The sequence below is a fragment of the Dipodomys spectabilis genome, unplaced genomic scaffold (assembly GCF_019054845.1).
Source record: "Dipodomys spectabilis isolate Male_0828 unplaced genomic scaffold, ASM1905484v1 ptg000273l, whole genome shotgun sequence".
NCBI classification, from domain to species: Eukaryota; Metazoa; Chordata; class Mammalia; order Rodentia; family Heteromyidae; genus Dipodomys; species Dipodomys spectabilis.
In genome coordinates, this window is record NW_024870950.1 from 5,053,190 (window position 1) to 5,070,735 (window position 17,546).

General features: G+C 41.4%; 1 protein-coding gene across 2 annotated transcripts in view; it reads right to left on the reverse strand.

Moving 5' to 3' along the window:
- Hydin (HYDIN axonemal central pair apparatus protein) overlaps positions 1–17,546 on the reverse strand; it is a 236,973-nt gene that overhangs the window by 27,236 nt on the left and 192,191 nt on the right. For both annotated transcript variants that reach the window (XM_042700777.1, XM_042700776.1), the window contains exons 57-70: positions 16,984–17,101; positions 14,917–15,121; positions 13,457–13,692; positions 12,960–13,111; positions 12,663–12,852; positions 11,960–12,062; positions 11,222–11,509; positions 9,215–9,361; positions 6,841–7,055; positions 5,500–5,660; positions 3,960–4,057; positions 2,735–2,930; positions 924–1,136; positions 324–462 (exon numbers count right to left, since the gene is read on the reverse strand). In XM_042700777.1, the coding sequence (XP_042556711.1) occupies positions 324–462; positions 924–1,136; positions 2,735–2,930; positions 3,960–4,057; positions 5,500–5,660; positions 6,841–7,055; positions 9,215–9,361; positions 11,222–11,509; positions 11,960–12,062; positions 12,663–12,852; positions 12,960–13,111; positions 13,457–13,692; positions 14,917–15,121; positions 16,984–17,101 (2,461 nt within the window). The remainder of the gene's footprint in view (positions 1–323; positions 463–923; positions 1,137–2,734; positions 2,931–3,959; positions 4,058–5,499; positions 5,661–6,840; positions 7,056–9,214; positions 9,362–11,221; positions 11,510–11,959; positions 12,063–12,662; positions 12,853–12,959; positions 13,112–13,456; positions 13,693–14,916; positions 15,122–16,983; positions 17,102–17,546) is intronic.

Consider the following 17,546-nt stretch of genomic DNA (forward strand, 5'->3'; position numbering starts at 1 on the left):
CTTTGCTGCCTGGCTTGACTTTGAACCATAATCCTCAGATCTCGGTCTCTTGAGTAGCTAGGATTATAGGCATGAGCCACTAGAACTGGATCCTTCTCTTACTTAGTTTAGAAGTGCAAATACTAGAGCTCTTGCTTTCTCAATGGCTGGTCAAAGGAGTTCAGGTCTGTCTTGTTCATCAGGATTGTCCAAAGTGCAGGGGGCCCTCAATTGATTGATGTGCCTTTAGGCAGTTCTCAGCAACCCCCCACTCCTTACACTTGTTATGCAAAGATGGTTAGAGTGGTCTGAGGCTGGGTTGAAAGATCCTGATTTATACACACCTCAGCTTTCTTTTCAGGGTGGATGAAGCCCTTTTCTGTCAAGCATGTGAAGGCCGGAATGTTCTGGAAACTTTCAGGTTCTTCAGAGACCCAGGAGAAGGAGTAGGTGCTACTGGTTGGATTCAGGATTGTAAAGGTCCTGGGCAAAGGGAAAAATGATAGTAGAAAGTAAATAGAGAAGAGTGAAAATTAACAAACTTTCCTAGAACTTGTCTATAGTCTAACCTTCCAAGGGAAACCAGAATTGTTCCAAGCTCTTTGTGACTCCAGAAATGAAAATGCCATCTGAGGTGGGATTCAAAGTACAGCTAATGTTCTGGACTCTAGAGTAACAGATGAGGTCAAGGCCTCATCTGTTCCAGTGATGCTCTGTGGTCAAGATGGCAGTCAGGGAATTATACCCTTAGCTATACTCAGCTTTTTCCATTGTCAAACTATGGAGACAGAATTCAGATGCTTTCAAGTAAACTTCAGTCAAACCCCAAGATATCAAGCCTGCTTCTAGAAATCATTCTACCTTGTTTCACTGAATTTTCCCCCTGGACTTTCTAGAAGTATTGTCTGATAGGAATTCAGCCAATTCTGAGAGAGGCAACTCACCGGAGATTCTTTCCTCCTATGCCCACACTGGTGAACTCAATCACCTTGGTGCTTGGATCCAGAGGCCCCACACCAGACCCTCGGAGCTCTGGGTTGCGCCGATGCCCGGTGATATAGTCTGAGTCTTTCAGGTCAAAATGGCATACGGGTAAGGCACTTCGCCCTTTTGCTACTATGGTTGGACCCTGCTGTCCAGGTGGCAGGTTCGGAATCCTGAGAGAATAAAGTTATTTTTATTGATGTTTTATTTTGTAATCTGTCATTGCTACCTTGGTTGGAAATGATTATTTCTATTGGGATGATCTCTGTGGGAGTAGAAAATGAGTTTGTCTCACTTTCTAATATTGCCACCTCAGATGCTTTTGATTCGTCTACCTCACTTGGTAGGTATTTATTAAGTAACTGTTAAATGAGTAAATAGACAGAGTATCAGGATTCCTATGGAAGTAAGAAAGCAAATTACTTCTGCCATCAGTGGTAAAATCTTCCTGCTATACACTTGGCAAATTAAAAAACAAAAACAGAAACAAAATAAGCAGTCTTATGTCTGGGTCCTCTCACAGATAATTATTTAGTGAACTATAAAAAAGAGCCTGGAGGTTGGGTGCCTGAAATCCTAGCTACTCAGGAGGCTGAGATCTGAAGATCTCAGTCTGAAGCCAGACTACACAGGAAAAATCTGTGAGACTCTTATCTCCACTAACCTACAAAAGAAGCTGGAAGTAAAGCTATGGCTCAAGTGGTAGAGTGCTAGTCTTAAACATAAAAGCTCAGGGACAGCACACAGGCCCAGGTCCAGGGCTCGAGTCCCAGGACTGGTTAAAAAAAAAGAGCCTGGAAATCTTAAAAACGTATCCTAAATGCCTTGGAGCAAATGGACATGAGTAGTCTCTCAGTCTTAGGACTAAATAGAGCAAGCCCTAGGCTTAGAGGAATCTCTGTACTGTGACTTCAGGGACTCCAGGAAGCTTTGACAATTCACATGGATCAAAGAATTTCTTAGCAAAATAGGTGTTCTCTTTGGAACTTTCCCCAAAAGTGAGTATCATATCAGGTATGCTCACTGTCAAATGTAGCTATCTTTTATCTTACTTGGCAACTCCTTACTAAGTACCAGCACCACTTCAACCACCTAGCATTTATTGTGATTATTGTGTGTGAGATGTGGGTCTAAGGTTTTTTTTTTTGGGGTCCGGTCGTGGGGCCTGAACTCTGGGCCTGGGTGCTGTTCCTCAGCTCTTCAGCTCAAGGCTAGTGCTCTACCACTTGAGCCACAGCACCACTTCCGGCTTCTTTTTCTGCTTATGTGGTGCTGAGGAATCGAACCAGGGCCTCATGCATGCAAGGCAAGCGCTCTACCACTGAGCCACCTTCCCAGCCTGAGTCTAAGCTCTTAAGGTAAACTCATTCCCAACAATTCTTCAAGGTGGGTATTGTTATTTACATTTTATGTATGAGAAAAATGAGTTTCAGAGATGGCACAAGTTTATCCAAATTCTTACTTGCACAACAATTAAAAAACACCTGGCCACCAACCATTCTGCAGCTTAGTAGAATCCTGTATGTGGTCAGGAAACGGGAAGTGGGTAAGGGAAGAGAGGGTGATGAACAGAACAAAGACCAAATTCTTCCTTTTCCTCCTAAGAATGGCCTCTTTCAATCTTCCCAAAAAGAAAAGTGGCAGCCTGGGGGGCTGTGGAGGAGGTCTCAGGTTGGAAATAATAGTGGCAGGAATGGGGTGGAAGAAGGGATAAGAACCACAGAGCTTCACCCCTGCAAAGATGAAGGCTCTGGAGAATGTGTTTCCTTACTGGCAGAAAAGGTTGCTCTCAAATTCTCCAATGTCCAGTGGGGAGAATTTCACTTTGAGCTTCTGAGTCTTCCCCACAGGCACACTGCCTGAGGAGGGCTCCACAGAGAAAGGAGAAGGAGAACTTTCACTCCAGTGGTCCACACTGTCCAGGGTGCTGCCTGTGCCTTGGCTAAGCTGATCTTTTGGAGTATTACCTAGGATCAGACCAAGAGTGAGTGATATTCTGCAGTCATAATGAGAGGGAAGGTGAGAAGCAGCTAACTCACAAGTTACGTGGTCTTTTCTTTTCTTTTTCTTTTTTAAAAATTTTTATTATGAGAATACCGTACAATTACATGGGCAAGATAATGAGTACATTTCTTATCAAGCATTGTTGCTTCCTCCTTTGTTTCCCCTTCCTATCCCTTCCCATATCCTGCCCCCCCCCAATATCCCCTGCCCACCAAAGTTGTAAGTTTTTTGACATAACCACTTGTACATCTCATTGTTGCAATGGATCCACCTGTATCCCTATTTAAACGATTTGTTTTTTCCCTTCCCCTCCACAAATTAATTACACCAACATCAAATATAGTGAAAGCATCTTTTCTTCTCCTTCCTTCCTTCCTTCCTTCCTTCCTTCCCTCCTTCCTTCCTTCCTTCCTTCCTTCCTTTTTTTTTTTTTGTCGGTCATGGGGCTTGAACTCTGGGCTTGGGCGCTATCCCTGTGCTCTTCAGCTCAAGGTGAGTGCTCTACCGCTTGAGCCACAACACCACTTCCTGTTTTCTGGTGGTTAATTGGAGATAAGAGTCTCACAGATTTTTCTGCCCGGGCTGGCTTTGAACCATGATCCTCAGATCTCAGCCTCCTGAGTAGCTAGGATTACAGGCATGAGCCACCATTGCCCGGCCTTTCTTTCTTTCCTTCCTTCTTTCCTTCCTTCCTTCCGTCCATCCGTCTTGGAGCTTGAACTCAGGGCCTGAATGCTGTCTCTGAGCTTTTTTGCTCAAGGCTAGCCCTCTACCACTTTGAGCCATAGTGCTACTTAACTCACAAGCAGTTGAGGGTCTGGAAACCAGGAGGGAAGAGGCTAACTCAGGTCCATGTAGTTTGATAAACACCACAAATCTCTTTTTCTACTTTTCCTTAGCTACTTTAGGAAATTGTTCTCTAGTTTCTCTATAAGAACAAGACTTTTCTACTAACAAGTCAGAACTTAGATTTTATCTTTCATTGAGTTTACCTTGGTTTTCTGGCATGGCAAAGCTGACCGACTTTGAGGTGTCTTCTGAGGCCCAGTTGAATTCTAACTGTACTTGTCCTAAATTAACCAGATCCAGCCTGTGAATCAATCAGAAATAGATTTCAGAAATGTATTGCAGGCAATTTTTTCCTGCTGCATTTCTTAAAGGTGAGTCACTTTATATCTTTATATTATTATAATATTCCATATTATTATAATAGAATTATATTTAATTCCATATATTTCATTTGAGCCATACCCACTAATCCTCTTTTGAGACAAGGTCTCGTGTTTTGTCTGGGCTGTCACGTAGCCTGGACTATGATCCCCCTACTTATGCCTCCCATATAGCTGAGATGATATAGTTGTGTGCTGCCATGCCCAGTTTATTAATTGAAATGGGTCTTGCTAACTTTTTGGGTAGGTTGGCCTTGAATCATTGTCTTCCTGATCTCTCCCTGTGAGTAGCTAAGCTAGATTATATATTTGCGCCACCATACTTAACTCCAAAAACATTCTTTTGTGTGCTGTTGCTGGAGCTTGACCTCAGGGCCTCACACTCTTGCCTGGCTTTTTTGCTCAAGACTGGCACTCTACTGCTGAGCCATATCTCCACTTCTTGGTGGTTAACTGGAGATAATAATCACATGGACTTTTTTTTTTTGCTGATGTTGGCTTCAGATCAATACCCTCAGATCTCAGCCTCCTAAGTAGTTAGGATTACAGATGTGAGTTTCCAGTTCCTGGCTCTGTCCCACATCTTGATCATTTAGTCTTTAGGTGCTCTTTGCTTCATGCCCGTGGCACTATGTCCCAACTGACAATTCACCTGTTTATATTCATTCCCTTCACCCCTACCTCCAGACTATGAGCTCTCTAAACCATCCTTGAACTCAGCATCTAAGTGTCATTGAGGGTTAAGGTAATATTTTCTCCTTCTCAGCATTGTCTCTGAATTAACTTTCTAGCTTTGGTCCTATGGAAATGTGATAAAGGAGAAAGGTCAGCCATGTTAATAGACAATATTGTTTATAGTAAAAAATGATCTTGAATTCTTGAGTCCCAAGTGGACTTGGAGGAGCCATGATCACCTGGGAAGGAAGTCATAACTCTGGTGCTCTCTGAGTGTGGTGACTCTTGGAACTGAACCTGTTCCCTGCAGGGATCCTGGAAGCTACTTCTATGGTTATAAGAAATAGTGGCTTCTGTTGAGAATATGATTTCTATGCTAGAAAGGATCCTATATCTATGTCCACTAGAGAGGATACCTGAGGGTGTTTCTGGCCAGCTATATAGACTATGGTAGGGATTATTCCCACTGAAGTGGATTGCCTAATACCACCCTCCTGGCAGACTATTTCCTGGTCAATATCTTAATTTCAAGTGTGAACTTCGTGGGTTTGAATGTTTTATTGGACCTCAGATGGCACTCTAGTACATAGTACACAGATGTATTACCTGGACTGCTGTTGTGCACACTGAATAAATGTTCTGACAAATGAATGAGTGAATGATGGGATCAAAGAATTTGATGACTCACTCAAACACTCGGGTCTGATAAACCAGCGTTTCCTTAAAGCATATGTCATTTGTTTGGCAGTGGTATGCGGCGTAATCCACAATGGCACTGACTTGAATCCGAAGTTCTCCGTAGTTTTCTTCTAGTACAGAGTGGGCAGGCTCAGGATCCGTCTCAATTACCTATAACAAAGGAAGTGCTGTACTCAGCAATGCTTAACCAGTTACCTCCACAGTAATAATAGGAGGATGGTATAGCACTTTATCCTATCTATGAAACAGCCACAAACTCAAATTCCAGAATAAAGGATTAAGGCAAACTTCAAGGACTCATAGAATGAAAAAGGGGTAAGTTGAACAACAAAACGTTTCAGAGAACATTAGGATCCCACGGCTATGAAGTCAGATGTATTCCAAAAGAAAAGAGAGAATCCTAAAGGACAGACGTGAAGGAAGTAGAAAACAAATGGAAGGATCAACAAAATTGTTTGAGATCTGAGTGAGACTGAACAAGAACGAGAGAGAAAATGCAAATAAACAGGGTCATAACCAAAAAGGAGGCACTACTATCAACTCTACAGATCTAAACAGCCAGTAAGAAAATATTTAAATGACTTTTTGAAAATACATATGAGAAGTTAGTTGAAAGGAAAATTCCTAGAAACATAATAAAATTTTTGCAAGGACAAATAACTCTGAGGAATCCTATTACTAGTAAATTGAATAGCAGTAAAGCAAAAATAATCTTAAGCTTCATCATTACTAAAGAAACTTGTGTTGTAGCAATAAATAACTAGAGAGGTATGCCTTGTTAGTGGTACAGATAAACTAATAACACAAAATTGTCAATTCTCCCTAAATTGCCTATAGTTGCAATCCAATTCCAATTATGTTTCCATCAGAGTTTTTTTTTTTGTAGGAAATGGGAAATGGATTCCAAAATTATGTATGAATAAGAAAGCAGTAAAAATGACCAAGATATTTTAGAACAAAGGGCATGGAGGAAGGAACTTTCCTCCAGATATCAAGTCTAATTAAGGCAACATAAGGCCAGCTCGGGGGTAGACGAATTGACAGTGGAAGAGAATACCGAGACCTAAATTAACACCTAATGGGAAAAGAAAACCAAAGGACTTGTGATAGTATTTTTTAAGAAAATAAGTGAGAGGACTTGTTTAGCTTATGAAAACTTAAACTAACATTTTTACCAATTAAAATTTTATATATGGTATGTGAAGTAAGGATGGAGGTGGCATATATAGTTGTTGAGAAAAAAGAAAATGAATGAGACACTGAACTTGAGAGCACTAGAAATTCAAGCATGGTAGTCTGAGTCAGATTTGTGCTTGAGGTCTCTACTTACCTTTCGTTTTATAGCCAGAGTCCCAGGTGCAGCTCTGACTGTATCTACCCACTTGACTGTGCGCATGCGGTCATCCCAGTCGGAGACCTGCTCTGCAGGTTGCTGAAACATGATCCTGGAGAGCTTGCACTTGACACTCATTTTCTTCAGGCTGATGGGCAAATCTGACTTCAGGGTCACTACTACATCTTTGGCACAGCCAGCGTGGAGGTGGCCTGTCTAGGAAGAGCCTGGTATTAGTACTTTCAGGAATTCAATCTTGAGGACTCCATATCTGAGATGGGGTTGGAGCCACAGTTTTGGCCAAAAAATACATAATTTAAACCTACATAGATAAGACTGACTTAATTATGTACACATGGTTCTTAAAAATGCAATCATAGTAAAAAGAACAACGAGCATTTATTTATCAAGGACGATTTTAAGCTCTTGTGTAATTCCAGCTATAACCCTAAGAGATATATAACCATTTTGTTGATAATGAAGCTTGTACATTGCTAAAGTCACTGGAAGATCTGTGTCCAAATCCAGGTGGTGTGCTTCCAAAGCCACAGGTCACCCTATATAATCAATATGATCTATAAAAAATGAATGGACAAATGCAGTATACTAGCAGTTTCAGAGTGCATTTCCTAATATCCATAGGGTCCACAAGGGCAAAACTATTTAATCATAATACAAACATGCTATTTGACTTTTTCACTCTAATAGTCTCATGAGTGTATAATAGAGCTTTCTAGAGGTTACATATGATAATATGTCAGTTAGAATGCAAAAGAAGATATATGAGAATCCATATGACTTTGTGACTTCTATTAAATCAGATATTATAGATTTATTTCAAAATGTAAAATAGGCATGGTCTCACATATCTGTAATTCTAGACCTTGGGAAGCTGAATTTGAGGCTACCTGGGCTACATAGGATTTCCAACATTATCATTCAATTAAAAATAGAGCCATTTATATTAGTATGTAATGGGGTCACTATAATGTTTTATTTTAAAACCAATAAAATACATGTTTCAAAAAAATTATTTGAATTTATGATATAGTAAATAGTATCCAAATAAGCAAAAGTTCTTTGTGGGTTCTCAATAATGTTTAAGAGTATGAAGGCCTTCTGAAGCAAAAATGGCTGAGGATTGTTGAAGTATACCAGGCATAAGGGAAATTCAACTTCAGAATGAAATCATTTGTAATTTACCATAAAGACAGGAAGACATACATACACTCACATATATGCCATATACATGACAGTCTCATCATATTTCTGATAGATAAAACACCTCTTCTTCCTCTGGACAGTGAAGGGAAAAGAAAACTTGGTGTTTCCCAAGACATGTGCACATATGTATGTATAGGTGTGCATGTATGTAAATGGATGGTAAGAACCTCATCTTTGTTTTTGTTGAATAACCCTTTGCTAACACAGATGACTATTAGATTATACTATGTCTGAATCATTATAGTTCAAATACAGATAATAGGAGAAATTAACTTCTAAGGTTTTTACAAAGATTAAATGAATTAACTATGGTCTTGGAACTAAGTTTGGCATATAGTATGCCTTCAGTTTATATTAATTATCATTTAGTGTTGCATCTGGACATTCTGGCATTAAAATTTGTCAGGAAGATTAAGATGAACTAAACACTCCTCCAGGAAAAAATAATTATTCCTGACGTCAAAGGTTTAAATGTGACTAAATGGGGTCTCCTGCCCTCCTATTGCCATCCCCTGAGGGTTCTATACTTGGGCAGCATCAGAGGCTGTGTGTGTGTAGTGGAAAAACTGGTATCCCTGCTGCCAGAGGCAAGAATCTTCTATAGCATTGTCCTGACTCTTGTTAAATGTTGAGATTTGCTCGGTAGTTCACAAAATATACATTATAAAATGTTAAAAGAATGGTTGAGAAACTTTTGGCCCAAACAAAGTTAACTAGATTTTAATATTTCAGAAGGTCCTAGGAAAGATGTATCTTGAGACATTTTCTAAATCTCACAGTTGTCCTTGGACCCACCACTCTTCCTTTAGCTTTGTGAACCATTTCTGAAGGATTAATGATCAAAAAGAACACATGTGTGGAGGGTCATGTCTATATTCTGGGAGGAAAAAAGGCTGGGGCCTGTATCATCCATTCAGGCCTCTGCTGAATTCCTCAATCTTGGTCTAGCAACAGTTCTAGCTGGCTACATTCTCTGTTCTTGTCCTCTTAGATCGAAGAGACACGGAGAGTGGTCTGGCACTAGAAATGGTTACTGCTTTCCAGTTTGAGAGACATCCATCCCCTTCCATGTATCCACGGAAACATACTATCAAACTGGGGTTGCCTTAGGCCAAAGGGATTTCAGAATATAGTAAATAGTTTTTACCTACCTGTGGTGAGAAAGTCAGTGTAGCTAAAACAGGCCATTCAAACCGTATCACATTTGCTTTGCTGTGATTAGTGATGGTGAAGCTCACATTATATCCAGTTCCAATATGGCAATACCCAAACTGGATGTGGTCTATCAGAGCAGCTAGGGGTTACAAGTAGAGGGCTGGTAAGTCCTCCCTGGCCTTCTTAAAGGGCCTGCTTCCTTGAGAAGACAGAACTTGATAGACATTGTATCTCATCCCGTGCAACCCTCCCAACTTCAACAATTATATTTTAATTACTGAGTAGAAAGATGCAAATTTATCCAGCTATCCGTTCATCCACCTCCCATCCATCTATCATCCACTCTGGCCCTCATTTCTCTTTATACAAGAGAAAATGTAGATCCAAACAAGCTTTATTTATTTGATAAAACAATTAAAGTTTACGTTGCCAGATAAAGGAGTCCTAGTTAAATCTGAGTCACAGATGAAGAATGAGTAGTTGTTAGGATCAGCATGTCCAATACTTAGTACTACAAATTATTCATAGTGTATCTGAAATTTAAATTTATGGAAAATTCTTGTATACATTTTCTTTTTTTTTCAGTTTTTTTTGGGGGGTCTGGTTGTGGGGCCTGAACTCTGGGTCTAGACACTGTCCCTCAGCTCTTCAGCTCAAGGCTAGTGCTCTACCACTTGAGCCACAGCGCCACTTCCAGCTTTTTTCTTTTTGCTTATGTGGTGCTGAGGAATCGAACCCAGGGCCTTATGCATGCAAGGCAAGCGCATGTATTCTGATTTTCTAAGTCTGGTAATCTTATAACTAACAGTTATAAAATCAGATTTTTTGAACTTGTGTTACTGATAGCTCTTGCTTGATCCTTAAACAAGAGATAGATGATGTCAATATGTAGCTTCAACAGGGCCAAAGCATCAATTATATAAGGAGTGTTGATTTCAACTCATGTTCTACAGACTAGTCTTATAATCCAGGACTATAATTAGGCTCCTGAGAAAACTTTGTGGCTGTGCTTACAATTCATTTTATAGTGATCAACCACATGAGGGTGCTTAGCAGATGCTTTTTGGAATTAACAATGAAATAAATTTATCCTACTCCAAAGAAAATGGAGTAAATGGTCACTAAATGAAAGCCTCCTCATGGCTTGAGACTGAAGAGCAGCATGTCCTAAGCTTTAATATATACACAGATCACTTGGGGATGGAATTAAATGCAGATTTTGATTCAGTAGGTCAGTGTGGATCTGAAATTCACACTTCTATCAAACTCCAGGAGATGCTGATGGTGTATAGTCCTAGGCTGCTCATTGGGTAGCAAGATTGTGCAGAATGACGATACAAACCTAGGCCTTTTCTAACAAGGCCAGCCCACCATTTCTCCTAGATTGTTTCAGATGAAGTAGACAATGCCAATACAAGCCAGTGAAAAGATAGAACAGCTACAAAGAAGCATTCATAGGTTAGGTGCTTATTGCTCACACCTGTAACCCTAGCTATCCAGGAGGCTAAGATCTAAGGATCACATTTTAAAGCCAGCCCAGGCAACAAAGTACACAGGATACTAATCTCTAACCACCCAAAAGCTGAAAGTGGAGTTGTTGCTCAGGTAGTAGAATGCCAGCTTTGGGCAAAAAAGCTAAGGGACAGCACTCAAGCCCTGAGTTCAAATCCAGTTCTGGCATGCACACAGCATTTACTCACAATCTGAACTGGAATTTTAATGTAGAAGCTCCCTAAAGGCAGAGGCTCATTAAGCTTTGAAAATCTAGGGCTCAGGGTAGTGGCTGACATATACACACTGAAGCTCAGTAAGTGCTTACTGAGTGAAAACACATATAAATGGGAGGACTGAGGTGTGACTAAGCCATATTGACAGATTACCTAGTAATGAAGTGGAATTTTCTTCCTAAATTCTCGGGAAGCTACATCCATTACTTACATTTCATTCTTATTTAAAATGATCTGAGCACCAATACTTGCCTCCCTGCTGCATGTCCTACCTGCTATCAAGTCTTCCATGGCACTTTCCTCAGCGATCTCTAGGACCTCAGACACATCTGAGGCCTCTTGGCTGGTGGAAGTCATTAGCCCATGGATGTTGTCCAAGGTGATGTCATCTTCATAGCTCTCACCTATTAGGTGGATAATGGTCTCCTCATACTGGTTGTTGATCACTGACAAATGGATGATACCTGTCATCCTCCCAATCTTCTGGGAGTGAAAAAAGACCTCAAATTCAGCTGTGTCTCCAGGAGCAACAATCAAGGATGCTGTGTGGGCTTTTTTTGCTACAAAGAGAAAGAGAAAAAAGTGATTTAGAAGCTGGGCACTGGAAGATCACACTTGTAATCTTAGCTATTCAGGAGGCTGACATCTGAGGATTGCAGTTTGAAGCCAGTCCAGGGAGGAAGGTCCATGAGACTCTAATCTCCAATGAAAAACCAAAAAGCTGAAAGTTGAGGTATAGCTCAACTGGTAGAGCACCATTCTTGAGCAAAAAGCTAAGGGACAATGCCCATACCCTGAGTTCAAGTCCCAGTATCAGTGCATGCACATGTGCATATACACACTGACTCAGTTTAAAGAAATATGTCTTCGTAAAGACCCTGGCTGAAGAAAAAGTAGTCCCACTATGAGAATGAGCTTTGGCTAGAAACTGGGTACCCAATTCCACCTGTACCCTGAAAAAAACCAGCTACGGAGATCCATTGCTCTGGAGAGGCACCTTCCCTACTTACCTTTCTCACTGGGTTTGTTTTCTTCTGTGATGTAGATATAGGAAGTGGTGGGCCTCCCTTTCAGGGAGAAGACTCCCAGTTGGTCCCGAAGGTCCACATGCAACTAGCAAAAGGAAAAGAGAGTTGAGTGTTGCAGTTACAAAGTACTCATGAATTTTAAGTGTGGGGTGTGATACAATGCTGTGTTTGGGGGCAGGACCTCCCTCCTCCAAGTTATTGTGCCTAGAACTCACTTTTTTAAAATAAGCTTTTTTATTGTGAAAATACTGTACAGAGGGGTTATAATCACATGAGCAAGGTAATGAGTACATTTCTTATCAAGCCTAGCACTCACTTTTTAAAGTTTTGTTTTATAATTATGAGAGAGATATGCTAAATATTAACTTGGAGAGTATAAAAGAAAATTCAGTCAAGTTAGCTCTACCTTATTATTTGAGTTAGGAAATTGAAGGTCCAAAAAATATAGGTGACATTCCAGATCACACAGCTAGCTAGTGTCAAAACTTGGAGAATTCAAGCCCCACTACTAGTAGCAGGGGAAACATTTTACGAAGAAATAAATATTTCCAAACAAAACCAGAGAGAATTAACCACGAGCAAATCTACATTAAAGAAACACATAAGAGTAGTCTCCAATCATGTATTTGCCACAGCAACACAAAATTGGTTGATGATTCACCAGCCTAACACCTTCAAGAATTACCTGGGCAGCAATGGTACCGTTGTTTTTGAGAATGAGAGGTAGTTTCTCTGATTGACCAAGCCGAAGCCTCTTGAAGAGGAGCAAGGGGTTTCCTAATTGGTTATAGAGAATTGGCCGGACCACAGTCACTCGAGGCAGAGTCCCTTCACCAACAATATCAAACACAAGACCTCGGCTCCTGGCCAGGTTGCTGCAGGGAATGGCAAGATGAAGGCTTGTGAGCCTGGTCTGTCAGGAATGACTCCCATATGGAGTATGGGTTACAATCCTGATGTAGGAGTAGGAGCAGAGTGTTACCTGGGCAAGCCTTCCAGTGTGGCCTCAAAGACACACTGGTAGGTCTGCATGGCCTGTGGGGTGAAGAGTACTGTTGCAAAGGCATGTGAGCGACTGCCAACACACATCTTGTTGGGTTCCACATCAAAGATTTCGGTGATGCGGGCAGTAGCCTGGTGAGAGAGCAATACCAGAGATTGTTAGCTGCTTTGTATTTCCATTTCTGCTCATCTTCCCTGCTCTGTTGGAACTCTCCTCCTACCAAGATTGTGGTGGACAAGGACAAACTCAAGGGCCTTCAGAGTCATGGGTCTTGGAAAGAGCAGTCTGGCCAAACCATGAACTTTGACAAAGTTATTCAGCCAGGTATTTTTCCTGCCACTCTACCTCCCCTTCTGTCAAAGAACTTCCAGAAGGCTTTGGCAGCCTGTAATTCCCACTCAGGCACAGTGCAGGGGCTTCCCAGAGCTCTTTCCTTGGCTTTTTGCCTACACTGGAGCCAGCTGGAGCCTCTTTACCTTACTGGAGATGGGCTTAACTACAAGGTTGACATCACAGGAAATCTTGCCCACATTGCTGATCTTGATCCGAGCCTTGGCCTGATGGCCCACCAGGACATTACAGAAGATGAACTTGTTCTCATCCTCCACGTAGAGTCCCCCACTCTGTATGGTCTGCAGGATGTGGTACAGATTGGAGCTGGTACAGATTTGGTGCTCCTCAAAGATCAAGACATTGTTGTCGGTCACAAAGGCTGGGGAATGGGGGGAAGGAAGACCATGAGAAAATGCTAGGTTGCTAGATTCCTGGCAACTGCCCTGGCAAGTTACCACATCTTAGTCAATTGTTTTTTGCCAATAATCAAGGAGGGATGGGATCTGAGGCCTGAGATGAGCCATGGAGAAGGAAGATAGTTGATTTGAGTCTCTAAGGAGCTTATAGCCAATCTCTCTGTGCTTTGTTCAGCTTTTTTTTTAACATTCTGTCTAATGAGCTATCTTCAGTTTAGTCTGGAATCTGGGTCCTCTAGTCTCAGCCTCCTAAGTTGTTGGGATTATAGTCATAAGCTATCCTTTTTCTTGATTTTTTTCTTTCCCTTCCCTTCTTTTCCCTTCCCTTCCCTTCCCCTCTCCTTTCCTCCCCCCCCCCCCCCAATTCTCACTTTTTGGTGTCAGTACTAGGGCTTAAACTCAGGGTCAGAGCACTCTTCCTTAGATTTTTCACTTAAGGCTGGAACTCAACCACTTGAGCCACATTTCCACTTTCATCTTTTTCCTAGTTAATTGGAGATAAGAGTTTCACAGACTTTTCTTCCCAGGTTGGCTTTGAATCATAATTCTCAGATTTCAGCCTCCTGAGTAGCTAGGATTACAAGTGTGAGCCGTGGGCCCTTCATGACTTTTTGATAATAAAAATAACTTGTCTTCTAAAATAAAATGGTGATGGTAGAATATAGATAATACATTTTAGTTTTTTAAAAAATATTTCTATTTGGAAAATCAATAACTGACCAACTGTACTGTTCCTTGACTTCTTGTTTATCTTAAACCAGCACCGAATCTGAGGACATCAGGACTGGGGTGTCATGCAGGGCTCTTTCTGGGTAATATCTTCAACATATTTGTTTACTGTATATACTTTTGTCACAGGAGAGGCATGTACATGAGAAGACTGGGTGTTTCTGGCTCCTGAGCCACATCCCATGTCACCATGATGCTTAGAAAACACCACTCATCTGAGAATTCAGAATCACACTCAGTAAGACTAGAAGTCTGAAGTGGTGAGTCCTCTCCTACTTATGTATATTTGTAAGGCCTTAAGAAGAAATGTGGCTGAAGACACCAGAGGAAATTCTAAGGTCCCAAAGGAAGCAGTCTGGCCTTGTCCTCTGGATATCTTTAGAAGAATTTGTCTGGAGAGGAAGGAGTGTTATAGACCCAGGTCCTAGGGGGCTGTTGACTAATTTTAATGGCAGTACCTGGTAGGCATGCTTCGGCAAGCAGAGTGTAAGGAATACCAGCAGGATATTCTTTAGGTTCTCTGTCAGAGATATCGATGGCTAAATACTCCTCACATTTTCCCACAGGGTCAGCCACACAGTCAACAGTAATGATCTGTTGTCCTCCAGAAGAGACGGTGCCAAACCCAGGGTACACAGTGAACATGCCATGCGTGAACCGCGACTATAGGACAAAGGTGGGAAGGATGGGACAGAGGGAGGCAAAGTGGGTGACAAGAGTCTAAGACTTTCCATGAGAACTGTGAGGTAGGGAGAAAGGGAGATAAATGGGACCTCTCCCCAGAGGCACTCTCTGGGTTCCCAGCCTTCTCCTCCTACAAGGAAAGTGGGTCCAGAGATTCATGGATGAACTCTTAGAACTTCCTTCTCTGAACCTTCCTTCTGACCAGTCATGACTGGACTGAGAGATTAAGGAACCAGATGAACATCTAACCAGCTGATCAAATAACACATGCTCAGGTGGGGATCTTAAAGCAGAGTGCAGGATGGAGTGGTGATTGAGATGATGGGTTTGAATCAGATACTCCTGGCTTAGAATCCAGTTTATTTCTCTATAAAATGAGACAAGGAACCCTAACCCTAGAGAGTTCTGGAGGCTTAAATGAAAGAACATGTGTGACACATCTAGTATAGATTTCATGTGAAAAAACAAGTGATATTCAGATGTCTCTGGAGGATAACTGTAGTATGTATGGAGATCGCAGTGCTCCAAGGTAAGGAAGATTGCCATGGATAGCCCAGTGAAGATCTTCCCTCTTCTTACTCGGTGTCAGGAAGCGGACATGAGGCAAGCTGACATGTGAAGATATCCTTCTTCATGGCATCTCTTGTACTATCCTTGGAAACTAGCATACTGGCCATCTTCCCAAATCCTTAGATGTATTCTGTAGTAATATTGATTTATAAAGTGCTTTATTCTGATAAAGTTCAGCACTAATTCTGGATTTGTTAGAATATCATGAACTTTCCTAAATTCTTATCATGGCTGTTGCAGACATACTGCAGTTGCCTGTAAGATAAGCCCTCTAGTGTGGAGAAGTATGATTGCTAGTCATCTAACAATTCTAATGATGTAGCTTGGTCCTTATCCAGTGAACCTCTACTATAGGCCAGGGGCTGTGCCAAGCATTGAGATTCCCACATAAGCCATCCAGACAGAGATGGACTTATCTCCAGTTTCTTTCTTTCTTTCTTTCTTTCTTTCTTTCCTTCCTTCCTTCTTTCCCTCTTTTCCTTCCTTCTCTTTCTTCTCCTTCCTTCCTTCCCTCCTTCCTTCCTCTCCTCCCTCCTTCCTTCCCTCCTTCCTTTCTCTCTCTTTCTCTCCTTTCTTTCCTTCTCTCTTTCTTTCCTTCTCTCTTTCTCTCTCTCTTTCTTTCCTTCCTTTCTTCCTTCCTTCCTTTCTTTCTTCCTTCCTTCCTTCCTTCCTTCCTTTCTTTCTTTCCTTCTTTCTTTCTTTCTTGTTTGTCCTGGAGCTTAAAGCCAGGGCCTGGCACTATCCCTGAGGTTCTTTCACTTAGGGCTACCAGGACTCTACCACTTGATACTTCTAGACTTTTCTGAGTAGTTTATTGGAAATGAGTCTCATGGGCTTTCCTGCCTGGCTGGCTTTGGATGACAATCCTCAGATCTCAGCCTCTTGTGTAGCTAGGATTATAGGCATGAGCCACCATCACCCAGCTCTTTTTTTTAAATGACTTTGAGACATGATTTGGCTGTATAGTCCAGGCTGGCCTCTAATTTGAGATTATCTCAAATATTGGAGCCTGTAGGCATGAACTGCCATACTTGGTTAAATCATTCTTGATTAAAAATTTTAAAGCATTTTAGGGAGCCCACAGAGGCTTTAAAGCAAAAGAGAGTTTCTGAATTTAAGTTTGTAAAACACTTTAGCTTATAATGAAAGCAAGATTTCAATAATTTAATATTTTTGGCACAGTAGATTTAAATCCTATCATCTTAGGCAGATATTTAGTGGTAAGAGCTAGCTGGCTTTGTTGGGTTTCTATGAATAAGGAAGGCACTCACCTGATTTGAGGTATTTACATCTTTCTGCATTGCTTCCGAGAACTTGGCTGTTTTAGGACCACTGGGCTTGAAGAAGGTCTCACTTTCCCGCGTTCTCCCATGTTTCATGTGGCCAGTTCTGTTTAAAGAAGCAAGAGTATACCCTTAGGCCTTGGTGGAGACATTAGACACCACCTGTCTGCCTGTAAGCTCCTTTCTCCTAGGCAGTGGAGGAGTGGGCCCTTCTTTGTTCCCTAAGGATTATCAGAGTGGCATAGTTAGGTTGGTACACACCAACCAAGATGATTTAATAATTTAAAGGAAACTAAGCATCAATTATACTTGGGAAAATGATTCACTAGGGTATTTAAAATCACCAAAAATAAGTAAAATGGTTTGGATAAGTGTTCCCCAAGGTCCATATATTAAAGGCTGTTTTTCAAGGTGATGCTATTGGAAGGCCCTTAAGTCACTGGAGGTGTGCCCTCAAAGGGGACCTATAATCCCTTTCCCTGTTTATTTTGCTTCCTGCTTTACTATGTGTACTGACCATAAAGTATTGCCTTGCAACAGGTCCAAAACAA